Genomic DNA, 17,706 nt, shown 5'->3' with positions numbered 1-17,706 from the left:
TCCATTTAGTATTGTTAAATTTACCACCTATGTGTATGTCATTGGTTTCATTTTTGCTTCAAAACCAATTTAGAGCAAATCACAAGTGGTATTCTTTTACAAATTATGTATTTCTGAAACAAGTGGAAAGGGATTAATGTTGGTTGGTTTTCAGTTTATTTTTGAAATACAAACTAAGAGATTTCTTTTCCAGCAGAAAACAATAAAAACCAAAAATCATACAGCCTCTTTTTTTTTTTGGTAGCTTTAATGGGCTATTTTTTCAGGTTGAGCAGGTTCAGTATCAGTGTCACTCCAGCAGAATCATGCAAGCCTTTCCCCATAGATTCCAATACATTTGTAAGGTTTTATAGGAAATAAGTGCTGGTGCACCACTAGACAGCTTTAGACCGGAGAGAAGTCTTTTTGTGTAACAGATTTTATTTTCTGATTCTGGTTGACTTGTCCCCTCATTTAGCCACATTTTCTGATAAACTTTTTGTCCTTTGTAGGTGAAAAACCTTATCAGTGTGATTTTAAGGACTGTGAACGGAGATTTTCTCGTTCAGACCAACTCAAACGGCACCAAAGACGACACACAGGTTTGTTGATAACATCTCTGCTCATTAGAGTTCATCTTTCTATGTGAATTGTGATTCAAAAATTACCCTTCTAAACTTCTGTTTTTCTGATATTGTGTCTGCTCATACACGATACTTTTAGTGATCTATTCTTGAAGTTAGCTCTAGGAGAGAACTGCAGCTGATTTTTTGTTGGTATTTCATCACTACAGTGGTTGCATAGGTGACACTTTAATCCTGCTGCCACCTTTCAGAAACAGCTTTCTTAATGAAACTGTTTGCTCTATACTGTATTCCCAGTATAGAGAATACATTACTTTTAAAAAATGAACAGTTCTGCAAGAAAAAGTTGCCAATGATTAACTGATAAACACTGCTCTTGGTGTTCTGATGTTTCTAGGGCAATGCTAATGGGCAAATGCTGCTGAAAGGCTGGTGGAATCATTGTGCATTTATATGTGGAAAGCAGAAGTGGAGAAGCAAAAGCCATAGTAGCTATAATGCTTAAGACCCTAATTCAACAAAACACTTAAGCTTGGATTTGAGCCTTTATTGAATTCTGCCAAGTAAAGAAGGATTCTAAGAGCAGCAAGAGAGAGATGTGAAAGATCTGGCTGGCTAGACTATGCAGGAAAGTGTATAGCAGCTCACAGGTAGAGGAGAGAGCAGCAGCAGTATGAATGCTTGTTTCTTTTTCTCTAGTGAGTCATTTATTGAGTGAAACATTCTGAGACTGATAAAACTATTTGTGAGTTCCACCCAAATTCAAGAAGTTTTGTTTTGTTTTTTTTTGCAAAAAGTCGAGATAGCCCATTTCAGGAGTTCTTGGAGGTCTCCATTAGATTGACAGGGGAAACAACTGCTCTTCTCAAAGTCACAGAAGAGGAGATGCTGATGGCTTTATCCTCCTGGCTAGGAGCAGAACCTTGAGGCCACTCTGCATGGGAGATGAGATGAGAGTATTTTGTGACTGAGTCACAGCAAGAAATTGCATTAGGATCTCCTGTCTTTCAAGGACTGGCCTGAGAATTGGTTTACTCACTGTTCTGTGGTGGATTTCTGCCTACTGCCTTTCTTGCTAAAGATGTTCTGTCCCACTTAAAGGGTGTTGAGAGATGTAGGAAGTGTCTCTGAAAGCTGGTGGTAAAAGTACTCTATTAAGATTATACATTTTTAGCAACTGTGTGCTAGAGCATCTGTGTTAAGAGGTCTCCAAGACTTGTGTGTGGTGTGTAAAGTTAGTAGTAGAAGTGTAGTCAGTTAAGCCTGCTAGGACTGCATAAAAATAAATCTATGTACCTCTATTCTACTTATATCATATTTGCTCATATGAGTTACATAGGGTGCCAAGCCCCAGGATCAGAATTAATAAAGTTTGAAGTTGTTAGTCCAACAATTTAAGTGGGTGCTTGTTTATGATGGTGCTGTTAGGGTGCTTCAGACCCAGACATTGGAAGAGGAGGTTACAAAGGGCTGGTGGTCTGATTAATGACTTTCTGCAACGTGTAGGCATGAAGCTGGGAGGAGCAGTTACAGTAACTAGTACCAAAAAACCCAGGCTTTTGAAAATTCAGAAATAGCTGATTTTTTTCACCCTTCCAAGTAGTGCTGGGATATGAGAATAGACTTCTTTTGTCTTTTTAGGTGTGAAGCCCTTCCAGTGTAAAACCTGTCAGAGAAAGTTCTCCAGATCTGATCATCTGAAGACTCATACCAGGACTCATACAGGTAAAACAAGTGCGTAAACTTTTCTTCACATTTATATTTCCTTTTTTAAAATTTTTGTTTATATAAATGTTATTATAAATCACATGGGTGGAAAGTCTCTTAACCAGGAGTTAAATGTTCAATATAACAGAAATAATTTCAGAGTGTACTGATTTTTCAGTGTGACTACATTCCCCAAGTGTCACAGTCAACTTTCAGAAAAGAGATTTAGGTGGTTGTGGAAGTGATGCTTTATTTCTCCATCTTTAAAGAAATTTCAGCTCTGCAAAATATATTTTGTCAGCTATTGTGAAATGAACATCGTGGTCTCAGCCCACGAATGTCAAGTTGATCTACTGCCTTTACTGAAAAAACCCTACAAGATGGAAATTTTAATTCTAGCTTCAGCCGAGGGTCTGTAATCTAAAGTATTCATAGCTACTCATGCTTCTCCTAAGTGTCAGTTGAGCCTAATGCAGGATAGCACAGCAAAGCTCTTGCTGTTCCTGCTTGTACTGTAATCTCTCCAGGAGATAAAAGGAGTGCCTTTTGCAAACTCACACTGACAGACACTAAAGTAAAAGCTTACTCAAATATTCAAGGACCTTTTTGTAGAAACCATGGTATTTCATATAAATGCAGGGGAAAAAACTGGAGGCCATTTTAGTCTACTCTGCCCTCACGTAGATGTAAACACCATTAAGGAACAACTGCAGCAACCTCTATACTTTACTTGTAAGTTTTAGAAATATTCCTGTGAACTGACAAATTCTGTTCCCTTCTACCACATATGCAGTGTTTTTACCACGTAAGTGTTTACCCAGCACTTTGACATGTTATTAAGTGTCACAGTGTTCTATACTGGTGTTAACCTTTTAAATTCAGTCTCTGTACAGATGGACAAGGAGTCTGAAAATCCTTTTCTGCCTGCTAAGGATTCTTTTGTCTCTTCTGGACGATAAAAACACAGATTTAAGATTTTCAAAAGTACAAAAGAAACTTCAGTGAAAGAAATGATTCATCTGAGAATGATGGCATTTTCTGTGGCACTGGGCAAATAAATGCTTCAAGTAATGGCCATATCTGCACTTGCTATTTGCAAATGGTCAAGGGCATGGCTGTATTCCTGGGCTCTCCCCATAGTGTCATGCTGAGCTGCAGGGCCTGTGTGCATTTGCATGAAGACAGATATTAAGCAGCAAGAGGTAATGTTCTGATAAAGACAATATGGCAAGTGGTTGTCACATGCAAGCAAGTCAGGATAAACAACATTTCCCATCACATTTCATCACTTACTGATCTGCTAATTCATGGCTTTCAGGGCCTCAGAATTTTTTTTATTCCAGACTAGCTAAAGCAGTGAAGAACTTGCTCTCCTTTTTCCTGTGAAACTCATTCTTCCCGTTTAAGTTCTTCTTTGCTCCATGTGATCCAAGTCCACACTGCACTCACTGCTGGAAGCAGCTTCACTTGAGCACTGCTGTCCCCATAGCACAGATTTTGGGCTTGCTGCCTGCCGCTGGCTCCAGTTCTGTAGGAGCTCTGCAGCCCAGCTGTGTGCTGCTGTGACAATGCTCCTGTTGGCAGTTTGGGATGTGTCATGCTCCTTTGACTGTAAAATACATGTGTCCTAAGGGGAATGAGCCTGAGTGGTGGCTCAGAATTTTTCATCTCCATTTTACCCTGTAGTTTCATTTCTCTTTCTATTTTGCACCCTCTAAATTTTGCAAGAAAAAACCTAGCTCAAGTTAACTTACTCCATGTTAAGTCTTGATGAAGCAAAGCATGGATGACTTCCCCCTAATTTCACCCTAATTTTAAGTCTACTACCAAAGTATTTGGGTTTTTTTTGTCTCCACAAGAAATTTTTCTCTGATAGCAATCATCAGTGTAGAAAGACAAAAAAAAAAAAAAAAAAAAGAAAAAGACTCAAAGGAAAATTCCATACATCTCTGCATACTTTTTGCAATGGAAATGTGATTTCTGGTATCTGTACAGTGAAGCCATACAAAGTAATGTGACCAGCTTGGGACTAGTAGAGATTGATGCCCTCTGTAAGAGGACAACCAGAATTGCTTGGGAAACAGCAAAACTGTGCAGCTTTTACTGCAGTAGGTCAGTGAAAATCTGGACAATTGTAGGGAACTCGCATCAGTTGACAGAATGGTTTTGTTAATGTTGCTGAGATGAAAGACCACTTCATACAATATGTAACTTTTACTTGTAGCTCTAACCAGGTCAGTTTTGTCCCATACTGTTTTATGCACTCATGTGAAATATTTGATGCTTTTGCCAGCATGTATGTTAAGTGGAACAAGTATATTTTAACCATGCCCCCTCCTCCTCTTACATGTATGGGATTTTGCCAACAGAAATACGTATTTATGCTAATCCCAGATCCCCTTTTGCCTGAAATTGGATGTTTGTGATATGCACAAAATGTGGGGCAAATAAGAGAAGAAGATGGTTGGGTGAGCTTGTACAAACCTGCTATGTCTTGAGTTGAGAGTACAAGGTGTCCAGACAACCCTAAAGAGCCCAGTAAGAGAGCTGAGCTTCCTTTAAAATACTGCATCTATTTTTTTTGGGGGGGGGGGCAAAAAGAAAACGCAGGTCTAAAGGAAACATGACTCACCAGGCACTGATCTGAGCTAATGAAAGCATTCCAGCAGCATTCCAGCAGCATCAGAAACACACCCTGAAATTCCACTTAAACGTTGTAGAATATCAGAAGACCAGATTAAACTGTAAAAAGTTGATGACATTTCTTGTTAAAATTAAATGTGCTCTGCTTGGGGTCATTTTTAGTGAATATTATGCAGATGGGAATGCATTGGAACAATAGTGACTACTTTGAACTTTTAACATCGCCCACAGATGTAACTCGACTTTCTTTACACAGTAGTGGACAAGTTTCAGTCTGGCTCAGCAGACTTCATGCTGAACTCTGTTGCTTCTGCCATAGTAAGTCACTTTCAGTAACCAGTTTGAAGACTGGTGTCAAAGACCTTGAACTAACTGGAGAAGGTCTCCTTGACTTAAACAGTCGCTGCCAATTTTCCCAGGGACTGTCTGCACCACAGTCCAAGGGGTGACTGAAGCTTGTGTGAATGCCGGACTGATTTTCAAACTAGTTCATTCAAGAGCTGAAAGCAGCATAGACATGGCAACAACTTGTTCAGTAAGGGCCAGTCTTCAGGAGGGAACCACTGCAAAATGTTCTAGGTCACTGGGAAAGGCTGTTGTTAAACATCAGCTGTAGGAGATGTAAGAAAGCGCCAAGCGCCGATGTGAGCAGGAGCTGGGAGCACTCCCACGCCCTCTCAGGACAGCCTGGGATGCTTTTCCCCCTGCCACGAGCTCTGCCTGGCTCCTCACAAGAAAGAAAACAAACAGCAGTGTCTGAGGCGAGCTGTATACCTGGTTAATAACAGGGTGTTTTGTTAACAGGTGAAAAGCCTTTCAGTTGCCGGTGGCCCAGCTGTCAAAAAAAATTTGCCAGGTCTGATGAATTAGTTCGTCATCACAACATGCACCAGAGGAACATGACTAAACTACAGTTGGCCCTTTAGGCAGTTCAAACAAGTGAATAAACCAGATGGGACATTATGAGCTACTGCAAACTTTATCAGCCATCTTCGAACACCTCTGTCAGAAAGCTGCAGCTGTCTTCGCATCCCATTTGACACAAGTTAACTAAGCTGTAGGATTCTGCTCAGCCTTGTCTCCAATTTGGACTTACAGAAGTTCCTATCAAATTAATTCAAGAGATTTTTATTTGTAATTTTGTTAAAAAGTAAGCAAGATTGCCAGTTTCAATTTTACTATAAACTGTGCTTTCCTCCCACATCTGTCTCCGGTTTTCCGGTTCTGTTTTCACTTGGACTTTTCTAGGTACATATTGTTGGACCTTTCTAAGGGTGATTCCTCCCTGCTGAAGGTTAACTTTATGCTTACTGCATCTGTACATATGCTGAAGTTTCCAAATGCTAGTACAGCTATCCTCACAAAATGAGACTGAACAACCACCTGAGATATTTTTGGTAAACTTTGTACTAGTGCTGCCAAAGGCAGGGCTTTTAAAGTTGGAAGCTATGCTTTTGAATTTCAAAAATCAAACCTTTTTTTAAGACCAGATTTCTAGAGCATCTAAAGGTAGATGAACCAGAGCCACTCTGTACAGAAAACAAGAATCTTACCATGAAGTTAACTTGGTTTTTAAATAATCACATAATTGATCCCTCTAAACTGTTTTGTTTGTCAAGTAACTCTCTCCCTCTCTCTTTTTAATGTATTGATTTAAATTTATTCTATCATGAGCTGCATATATCTCCTTTACACAAAACTAATTCCAATCATTGTAGACATTTTGGATTTGTTTACAATGTAAAGCCACACTGGTTATGTGGCTAGCAAGCTGTATAAACTTAAAACTGAACTTTTAATGGGGCTGGTCCAGGATCTCCATGAACAGATTACTCTTAAGATAAGTAACTTAAAAAGACTCTGTCAAGTATATGTGAAAAAGACGTTATTGGTGTAAGGAAATATATTGTTTCAGGGTTTGGGGAGGAGGGGTTTATTATTTACTTCTAATTGCTTGAAATTGTGTGTATATATATATATCTGATAATGTATTGCTCTTAGACATCTAAAATTAGAAAGTGTATAAATATTAGATGCATCACTGTTCTGATGTTGTTGCTGTTACAAACTATTGATAACACTAAGAATGTAACCTGCATTTTTCACTGAGCTTTCAATTAAAGCCCATTCAAAGAGAAACAAATGAGAGTCCAACAGATGTCTTGTTTCATGTCTGGTATTAAATTTCAAATGCCTTGTCCAATAGTATCCTTTTTTTTTTTGTATATAAAGGTACCACCAGCACTGATGACCACTAGTTAACCTGTCCAGGTCTTGACCACAATTTATCCATCTCACTTGGGAATCATACTGGCAGCAGCAAACAGTGTCAAGTTTCATATTGTGCTATAAAACAGTTGCTTCAATCGTTCGTCTTCTTACCAAATTATTCCTTTTCTTTCGACCCATAAGACTTGTATGAGATCTTTATAGACTAGTAAAATCCAGTTTATAAATAGCAGTACTGGCCTTCTGTAGGACTGCACTGAAACCACGAGCACAGATAAGTTCTTAGATTAGGATGTCATAGACTGACTTTTAAGTAAAAGTTAACTTGGAGTTGTGGTGGATTAAATCAGTTCAGCAGGTTGAAAAAGACAGTCTTTCTTAGATGATGAACTGTGAAAATGAAGATAAAAAAATATTACTGTTTCTTTGTCATTCAGCCTACTTTTCTGTGGAAGTAAGTACAGCCTGCCTCAGTGCCCTTTGACCTTGCAAAATATTTGTATCTCTTTAGCAAAAATCTTTAATGTATCTTGCCAAGCTTTTTTCTCTAATGTACACAATGGAGTTCTATGATGGGCTGAGCTTTCTCTCTTAAAGTGCAGCTGCATCGTCAAGAAAACTCAACAGTTAATTCTTCAAGTCCTCTTTTTCGCATGGGTATTGCATCACTGTTAATTACTGTTGGGGTACTGTGACTCATTTGTATCAGTCAGCTTTATCTTTTGCTGCCAAAAGACAGCATCTCTCTGGAGAAACTCATAACAAGTGTGGCAAACATCAAATATTTGGAGCGAATGGTGTACATAAAGCTGCACAGAATTAAAAAATAAAGCAACTCCTCCTGCTTTCCTGAGAGAAAAGTTCAGTTGCAATAACAATGCTCTCAGATGTACCCAGCAGACTTCTGCAGCTACAAAACAATCTGTTTTTCAGTCTGCACCCAAAATAGAGAGCTGCCATGAGTGTTTATACTGAAAGCCAAAAAAAGAAAAATTGTCCTCCAGTTGTGCCTGCATCAGTCAAACATAAATAAAACTATCCTGTGAAACACAACTCCACAACTCCACTGCAGCACAGGCCAGACTTCCAGTGACCTGTGAATAACTACAGCCATGTTTTTACTGCTTAGTGAATTGCATGACAAATAATAATAATAGATGGTTAGAAAAAATGAAGCATGTGTTGGTGAGTGACAGAACACATCCTTTTCTTTTTGCTGTTGCCACCTTTTCTATGAAAATACTTACTGCTACTCTGTTCTTTGATGATCAGTACATCCCTTAGTGAAAGTAATGGTAAAAGTTTACAAGTTTAAAAAAAAAAATCCTAGTTATTTTACAGTCTTTGTAGTGAGAGGCATTTTATGTCTCCCTTTCATTTGCCTGTTTTCAAGATTCTACCAGCAAGGTAAGCCACCTATATTGAAGTGCTTTACTACATGAATTTCCCAGAAGCAGCCCCCTGGTTCTTGCAGCATGCCAATTCCTCATTTTGCAGCAAGCAGAAACTGCTCAGCAGGCCGAGTTTCTGTGAGCTTGACCTCCATATGAAGGATGAGGGGGCTGCACTCTATTATATCTTACAAGTATCCTTCGCTCTCTGGAAAATTTTCAGTCCCACAATTAATTGAGCTAATCTTTTATGCCTCTGCCCTCTGTTCTTACACTGAAAATAGTGACCAATGTTATTTTGGCTTATGGTTAACATCTTACTGTGATTGGCACACTATTCCTGTCCTGTAGCTTCCTGTAGCCTCTCCAGAATGGAGAATGTTAATTATATGGGTAACACTTGTACTTTTTCTTGTCAGTTCATGATGTACAAGATGTGTTGAGTAGGAAAGAGAAGATGATTTCTTCTCTCTTTGATGGTGTCAGCTGAGATTCAAGGGTTCACTTGTATGAATTTTTTTTAAGGTAGGTAAATCCAGCAAAGTGTTCCTTTTAGTTTAGGAAAATACCAGAGCTAACATGCCTAAATTGTGACCACATGATCATACTTTTGATACATGTCATATTCTTTAAGGGGACAGACTATACTGACTGAACAGGAGGTATGGAGATGTTATCTTCCTGCAATTAGGAAACCCATGTGAAGGCAGTGCATCCTTCAGACAGGTGCTGAGTCCTTGAAAGGAAGGGGAAGACTTGCAAAGAAGCAAGAAAGAAGCTCTTTCCTTCTCTTTTTGTGGTGGGTCAGGTGAGTTGTTCATTTTAGAAGCTGCACCAACGGAGCCTACCTGTTTCAGGATGCCAGTAGGATTCATTTCACTGCTCCACCAACCAACATGACAGCAACTGGAAACAATTCCTGAAGATGCAGGTATGTGCCTTAATGAGTGTTTCTTCCTCCTTCCCTTTCCCCAGACAGGCACCGAGGAAACTCTATCATGTGCAGTCTTTGCATCATCAGTCCGACCCAAAAGTCAATCCAATATGGTAAGAAGCTGCTCCCAGCACCTTGTCCAAACACCCAGAAAGGCTCTGGAGTATATCAGGGGGTTCTGAGAAGGTACCTGCATCTCCACACCTCAGCCTGGTCCTTGCATGAGGTGGGTACACAAAAGCAACCAGAAGGCAGAAGTGTGCTACCGAGGAGATGAAAAAGTTCTACTGGACAGTCCTGCTCCAGCCCTGTTTGTACCTTCCCCCTGGGGAAAGTGTGGCAGGGAGAATCACTCAGCTTTTCAGCTGAGGAACTTTCTTGCTTGGGGAAAATCCTCCTATCGTCCTTCTCCCCTCCAATTAACAAAAAAGTAATTAAAGACAGTGTATGCAGTTCAGAGTAGTACTAATGGACAAGAAAGCCCAGCTGCAATATTTGGGAAGATCCAATAAAAGATTCATTAGGATTCTTTTAGTTATTGGAAGTCCTGATGACACAAAGGAGCCTAATGAAACAGAAGACCTGGTCACAAGAGTGATTGAGTTTAAAAAAGCCCAAACCCGAATCCCAACCCCACTGACACCATTCTAAAAATTAGACAATTAAGAGGAAAACCAGGAATGTAGCCAGAACTATTCCACCTCAAATAATAAACACAAGGATAAGTTGCCAAGTGAGGTCAAAGAAGCAAATGGTAAAGTGAGTTTAAGAGACAGCTAGACACTTTTATGGGGAGAGAGGGGATTGAAGGATACAGTGACAAAACTGGGGGTAGAGTTGAGATAAACCCAGAGGACAGGCACGGTGGGCCAATAGCCTCAGAGAGAGATCTGAGCCCCTGTTCAGCCAAGCAGAGTGACTCCTGGCATGTGAGGGGGACTCAGCAGGGCTGTCAGCTTTGTCCTGTGAGGGGTGAAGGGAAACTGCCAGGACAGTCTGAAAGGAAGATGAGCCTGGCAGGCAGGAACGGGTGTGCTTTTTAGTGCACCGTTCCTAAATGCTGCATCTGTTTCACTAGGGGGATGCCCTGATAGACTTGCTAAAAAAAAAAGTTTATGAGGAACTTATAGCCAAGAAGCTTGTCTTGAAACTTTCAAGTTACTAATATACAAAGCACAGAAAGAGACAGAAAGAAAAAACTTTTTTTTTTTCAATTCTTCATGAAAGACTACTTGTAATATAGGAAAGAACATGGTTGGCTGGAATATAATTCAAATGAAGCAAAGACAAAATATACAAAAGTTATGTTCTTCTCTGCTTGTACAAAGCTTTGCATACTTTCACGTTGTCAGCACAGTCTGTGTCGATTCCCATAAAAAAAGCTGGCGGAACTTCCATGGCTTCGAATAGCAGCAGGATGAAGCCCAGTTTTGAGTGCTTGGTTCATCCACCTCTGATGAACAGATCTGCCTCCACCAGCTCAGTGCAGTTCTTAAATGATGGTGGTGAGGGAGCCAAGACCAGCGTGGCCCCTGGAATTTGGCCAGGACACCAGATAAACAAAGTGCAATTTTCTATATAGGTTGCAATCCAAACATTAATGCTGGCTTCTGCTGCTACACCAAGTTAGCTTTGACACCTCAGAGGGATCTGAGCAGCCAGGGTGGGCTTGAAATAAGGTATTCTTCTAGTAGCTGTGAATGTTATTGACAGATCTTGTGCTAGGTGCTGTAGGAACACTGAATAGCAAGATGACTCTCTCCAGGAGAGGTTCCAAGCCACAGACAAGGCTTTAAAACACAAGTGTTTAAAGGCACTGAAAATCTTGAGTGAGAAAGTACAGTCCCCGTTAGGGCTTTTCCATCCGTGGTGACTAAATGCCTATCCCAAAGGTATAAATATAATTTAATAGCATTGTTGGGTTTGTTTATGTGAAACTGGCTAGTTATGTTCTGATGAACTCTGACAGGACCAAGATCTTAATCTACAAAACTCAGCTGAGCAGTCATGGAAAGACCTGGCTGACCATCCTGGCTTGAATGACTAGATAAATCTAATGTAAAACTAGTTGTTCTTCCCCAGAATCAAAAAGCCCTTTTGGTGCAAGGGGATTTTAAAAGCATACAGGGCACTGAGACAATGCCATGAAGGTGCAGAGAGAAATAAAAATATTTATTCTCAGGCTGTTTCTTTTTATGGTTCATGCTCATCTGAGTCATGCTCCAGAACTCCCATTCATTTGAACGAAATGTTGAAAAACAACTACGGAAAAAAAAAAAAAAAAGTATCTTTATTGCTTGGAAAAAATCCTGCTCCCGAGTTTCTTGGGAAACAGCGTGTCCTTGTGCATGTGCTCTGCTCATATAATAATCACGTCTGCTTAATGTTTCCTCCCAGGAAGGTTTCTGACACTTTTAACCATATTGCTGAAGTTTTTAGGTTAAGTTATCGGCCTAACTGCACAGTAAAGGTACATTGTAAAGGCAAATAAAGAGGTTTTTATCTACTGTATGGCAAGCACTCCAGCCCAACAAAGACCTGTTTTTAGAGCCGGAGAGCTGTTTCACTCTCCGCCACTAGACGGCTCAGCCTGGAGGCTTTGCTTGCTTTGGGAACAACCGGGGTTCTGAGAGGGCTCTGCCTGCTGCAGCTGGAGGCAGTTCCCAACTTGCAAGAGGATTTACGCAGCAGCGGCCAGAGCTGAAGACTCCCATGTCGTGCAACTCAAAATGCAGTTCAGCAACCTGAATGCGGTATTTGCAGCATTTATCCAAATGGATCTGGTGTTTTTATAATCTGTATGCCTCGGGGCAGGAGGCTGAGCTCCTGCTGAGCTTGAGGCTGCCTGGAAAGGCGCTTGGTGCTGGGAATCACTCACTTGGTACCTCACAGGCGTGGAGCTGCTGTTAGCAGCAGGGTTTGAATTGCCTGCGGTGGATATTGCTCTGAAATACAGAGCTCGAATTAGGTTTTGCGCGGTGGTGGAAGGAATGAATGAAACCCTCTGGTGACTGAGCTGCCTCCTCACCCTGCTCCAAGGTGCAGGACTTCGGCATGGCTTGCTCAGGGCTGCTGCTTTGTGAAGCCAGTGTGAGGATGAACTGCAGTTTGCCATACTGAAGGTCATCACACAGGACAAACAACCTAACAACAGCCTAATATTTTTAAGCTGTATAAATTCCTAGTGTCTGCTGCAGGCGGAATCCAAACACTTGTGTCAATTCTGTACCATGCCCCAGACTGCCAAAAAACATTAATATAAGCATATTTATCTGGGCTGCAGTGTGTTACAAGAATTCATTAGGACAATATGTGATATGGTGCTGAAACAGAAGGCTGGGTTTCTCTGGCCAGAGATGAGGAAGTCTAGTCCCTGCTGAACTTTTACTACTGATAAAGACAATGTCTGCTGGCAGCATTCATTTTTTACTAGGCCATCTGCATCTAGTCAAGGATAACTTGACTTTCTGAAAAAGCCATTCATCAGAATCAACCCTGTACAACTTTCTCTTGATGAGTAAAGCAACACAAAGAAAGACCGAGATGGTTAATAAACTTCTTTGGGAGCAAAAGGTCAATGCTGGTGTAAACAAAGCAGTGTCATAGTGCTATACAGAAGCATTGAAGTTTCCTGCATGTTTATATGGCTGATGCCCCATTTCTTTTTTATCAGTGTTTGTTATCATTTATTTTGCTCTGCTTTAGCTGATCTATAAATCTTTATAACAGTGTTCTTTATTTTCTTAATTTTGTCATCTCTCTTATCAACTTTTATCACCTGTGTTCAGGATGTTTGCTACTCTCTGCTGCTTGATGGCTGCCTGCAATTAGTTTTGTTAACCCTTTAGTTCTTGGCTACCACACACAGATATAATAATTGTCTTCCAGAATCTCCACTTGTTTTCCTAAAGCTGAATCAAGCACTGCAGACATATCCAGTGTCTCTTTGCAAAATCAGTCATTTTTTAAGGCAGAGGTGTGGAGGTAACAGGTTGCTCTGCTAGCCCTCCTGCTCCTTGGCTTTTGTACTTTGTGGCTGTGCCTCTGGAGAGCAACCTCCAGAAGCTGGACCACAGTCCCCAAGCTTCTTCCATGGAAACTACTGATTATCCAGCCAAACATTATATTTTGAACTTGGACTAAAGATACTCAGCTAACAGGACACTTTTCCCTACCCACAATGACAAACAAGAGGTAGCTGGTACCTTGGTAATGTTAGGTAGCTCCTCACTGATGGCTGCTTTAGAGCCACACCTGGATAGAGAGGTGACGTTTGCCTAGAGAACACATCGAGCATTTCAGAGAAATCTATAATGCTTCATTAAGAATAACAAGGAAAGAAAGAAAGGGACATTTTTCTTAGTGAAGAGCCTCTATAGTTCATATTTTTCCTTTCATGAGATATTTTGTTTCATGTAAATATGAAATTTTTTTACAGTCTAGATATCAAGAATCATATACAATTTTAGATTGACCCAAACCAGTTTTTGAGGGATGGCTTCAGCAGAACATGTTACTATTTCTAAGTGTTTGCATCTTGAAACGTTTTACTTAATGGAGACTTATGCAATGTAATTTCTAATGGCAGTAGAGTGTTTATTGGAACTGGGGAACCAAGACACTGAAGACTGAATTTCCTAATTAACTATGAATTTTGAGACTAGCCAGTTAAAACATTAATCTCCCCTGTTAATAAATGTAATATAATGCAACACAATACACTTCTAATGGTATGATCCTCTGCTGAATCTGCAATCTTAAGCTTTTACTTAGAAATAAGGAAAAAGCCTCATGCTCCTGAAATGGAGTAAGATTTATACCTGACCAAAAATTTCTGGAATAAGTTCAAAACCCTCTGATTATTCCAAACTTAGTATCCTAGTTATTCCACATAAGTATGGTTAGAGAATGTTTTGTCACATTGATAGACTAGAGAAAGGTCTTTGTATTAGGATTGTGTTCTGTGTGTATCCTGCAGTTCAGATGGATTCCAGTATCTCTTCTATGTGTGTTATTATTTAACACTGCAAGATTTGCATGCTACTTAGAATAGTATTTCAGGTGGCAGAGAAACCTAGGAAGGGTTTTTTTCAGTTGTGGGTTTTGGTGTTTTGTTTGTTTGTTTTCTTTGTTTGTTTAACTTCCCTTCTCCACCTGGAACAAGTATTTAATGTTAGAATACTGGGGTGGGCTAATCTTCAGAGCTAGTTGAAACAGTGGCCTAAAACATGAACTCATTTTAGGAGCAATGTAGTGAATAGCCATGAAATGAATAACATTGTTTTTAGTCAAGGGAAATTTTGTCATTCTGTTTTGTTTAACTTGGCCATTTGCTGGAAATAGCTTAGTACATTCCTGGCTCTTTTTGCAGAGATCTTTCTTTAAAGGCAGGGTTGTTGTTTTATGTTTTAAATGTTTTTCATCAGACATACACATCATGAAAAAAACTGTCAATTGTACTTTAAAATAAAGATTATTTTGACTGATTTTTAAAATAATTCTCTTTAATATTAGTGCATTTAGAATACTGATGTTTTCTGAAAATATTAGTAACTGGTGAAACAAGTTTGCTTTCTAGAGGAGACTCTGGATTTCTGTATGCTGTGCAGATTGTTTGAGCTGACTGGCATGAAATTTAATTTGCATTAGTCAGCCACAAGCAAGGGCAAAATGAAATGACTGTGATGCTTGAGAGGAGGATTTTAGAGCATTTACAAGATTATGCTTCTAAGCAGCATGGAAAAGCAATGGCTAGTGCAGGGCATGTTCTGCCTGATTCATGAAGTGAATCACCCTAATCCAACCTGGTTGTCAGAAGAATCTGGGCTGTGTTCCTTGAGCAAGAGGCCCTTCAGCTGTGATTTGACAAAGAGCATGGGGTGTGATGCTGAGGGAGAGTTTGCCACAGTGAATACAAATTAAAGTATTCCAGCTTCAGCAGGTGTTGGTGGCCCAACCCTAAACACCCACCTGACCAACCAATCCTGCTGATGCTGCACAGGAGCCCAAACAAGGAGCAGCCCCATGGGATTCAGCCACCTCTGCCCATTGTTGCCAGTGGCAGTTGTTATTTTTGAACAAACTTCCCCTTCTGTGGGAAGTCCATAGTGGGGTGTGAATTAAGCACTTAAGGGATCCTGCAGAAGGTGCCTTTGAGGGGATAATTTTAGCTTGCATGGGTGAGCCCTATGGAAATCAGAGTTTGAAGCCTCCTTGTGCCAGGTGGGTATCAGAATTTCATGTCTATGAAATGACTGGGACTCTCTTGAGTTTTTCTGCTCAAAAGATGGTGTAGTTTAGACGTGAAGTTTTCTACCTTATGTTGTTGTTAAATTCAGCCAATATTTATACTGCAGGTACTTGCCTGACTAAACTATTCATTGAGAACTTTTTCAACCCTACCTGGTTTTTCTACACTTAGTGTCTGCACCAGTAACAAGTCATGAATAAAGAATGTTTTTAAAATATATAATGTAATTATGCACTGCTGAAGGTATATATACACCTTTACTTCCTGCTGACCTCCATTATAACATAGCTAAACATTATGATGATTTTTTATTGCATATGATATTGCATTTGATGCTGCTCAGTGAATCTGTACATGAAAAATATCTCTGCTATGTTGGTATAAGGAGATACTAATTTCCTCCAAAACACTAATTTATCTTAGTTTACTGTGTGGGGTTAATGCATTGCTAATATATTGGTGTGGCTTTGAGCTCTGAAACATTTCAGTAGAAAGCACATTGCTAAGTTAATTAAGGATATGAATTGATTTTTCAGATGGGTGGCCAAACTTTGGTATCTATCTCAAACTTAATTTTCATTGGTCTGAATTTTTTGTGTGTGTGTTTGTTGTTTTTGTGGAAAGAAAATATTGAAAACTGCTATGTCAAGTTGAACAAATTATTTCTCTCCAACACCAAACTGAATATTTTATTTCAACATCTTGTGAGAAAAGCAAAGGGGCTGAAAGGTATGGATCTGCTGAAATAAGAACTCTTGTAGTCAGTGCTATGGAATGAGAGCATTTGGGCTGCAGAAAATGCAAGTTCAATTTTCTCCTTTGGTGTAATATCAGTGAATCATTTTCTTAAGAAACAAGTACAACACAGATATTTCCATCAGGCAAGCAGCTCACATTTTTATCTACAGATACAGGAATGCTTGGTTTTGTTGTTTTTTGTTTTTTTTTTTTTTGTTTATTACACCAGATAAATCAGAAAAACTGATACTGGTGGCAGAGCTTGGTCAATGATTACCAACTACAGACCTGGAGCGCACTGGAACACTGTGTGTATCAGGACTGCACACACTCATTAGTGAATTATACCTTAAATCACTCAGTTACAAGTTGAACAAAGTCAGAACAAAGATGAACAAAAATAGCTGCTGTTAGAAATGTGCCTGAAATGAGCCTTTTTTCTGTGCTGGGTTCTTCTCAGTTGATTGTCGACACAATGAGAACTCCGTATGTAAAGAACTATAGAAGCATCCAGAATGTCAGTCCATCCACACCTGTGGTTAAGAAGCTATCACAATATTCAAAATATGAAAGGGGTAAAATTTAGAACCACAAAACAATAATATTACACATTTCAGAGATCTACTGTTCCCTACAATAAACTAACAAAAATAGATTGTGGTAAAACATGGATATGTGATACAATGGGAAATATCTGTACTAAGGAAGACTTTGGATAGGGGTCACTAACTGGAGGGAAGTGTTTATCTCCTTTATTTGTTTCCATTATGTAATGAGCAGTGCAAGATAGCATTCCAGTATCCCATTGTACCTTATTTTTTTTCAAAACAGGGCTCAGAGATGTGCATGTATGTCAGTTCTCTGCAGGAAATGTCTTTTTCTTGTGTAGGAAATATATTGCTTAATGTATGGGAGCATTTGAATAAAAGCATAACTAGGTGATGATCTGAAAGGCTGTTGCCCTTTACAAACTGAAAAAAAAAAACACAGAAGCAAACAATTTTTGTAAATGACATCTCTCACTGCACTCTGCTCTGGTAATTTCTAAAGGCTTACAGTTGTCATTATTTCTAAAGATTAATTCTGTTTAAATAGTCAATTGAGCAGAACAAGACATTAGTGGGATAGTTAACTATGTGTCACAATATACTAGATAAAGGATTATGCCCCACTTAAGAATTAATAACATTTTAAACTGCTACATAAACTATTTTTTTAATCAATAAACATGTCTCTGACAGAGGGCCAGAT

General features: G+C 39.5%; 1 protein-coding gene across 3 annotated transcripts in view; it reads left to right on the top strand.

Moving 5' to 3' along the window:
• Window positions 1–5,932, top strand: part of WT1 (WT1 transcription factor) — a 33,686-nt gene extending 27,754 nt beyond the window's left edge. For 2 of the 3 annotated variants that reach the window (XM_030451188.1, XM_008504767.2), the window contains 3 exons: window positions 492–581; window positions 2,205–2,297; window positions 5,718–5,932. In XM_030451188.1, coding sequence (XP_030307048.1) covers window positions 492–581; window positions 2,205–2,297; window positions 5,718–5,839 — 305 coding nt within the window. In that variant the 3' untranslated portion in view covers window positions 5,840–5,932. The remainder of the gene's footprint in view (window positions 1–491; window positions 582–2,204; window positions 2,298–5,717) is intronic. The other variant, XM_008504768.2, reaches the window with a different exon arrangement.
• Window positions 5,933–17,706: the final 11,774 nt, after the last annotated feature.

This window comes from Calypte anna, chromosome 5 (assembly GCF_003957555.1).
Source record: "Calypte anna isolate BGI_N300 chromosome 5, bCalAnn1_v1.p, whole genome shotgun sequence".
Taxonomy (NCBI): Eukaryota; Metazoa; Chordata; class Aves; order Apodiformes; family Trochilidae; genus Calypte; species Calypte anna.
This window is presented reverse-complemented; position numbering and strand designations above follow the sequence as displayed.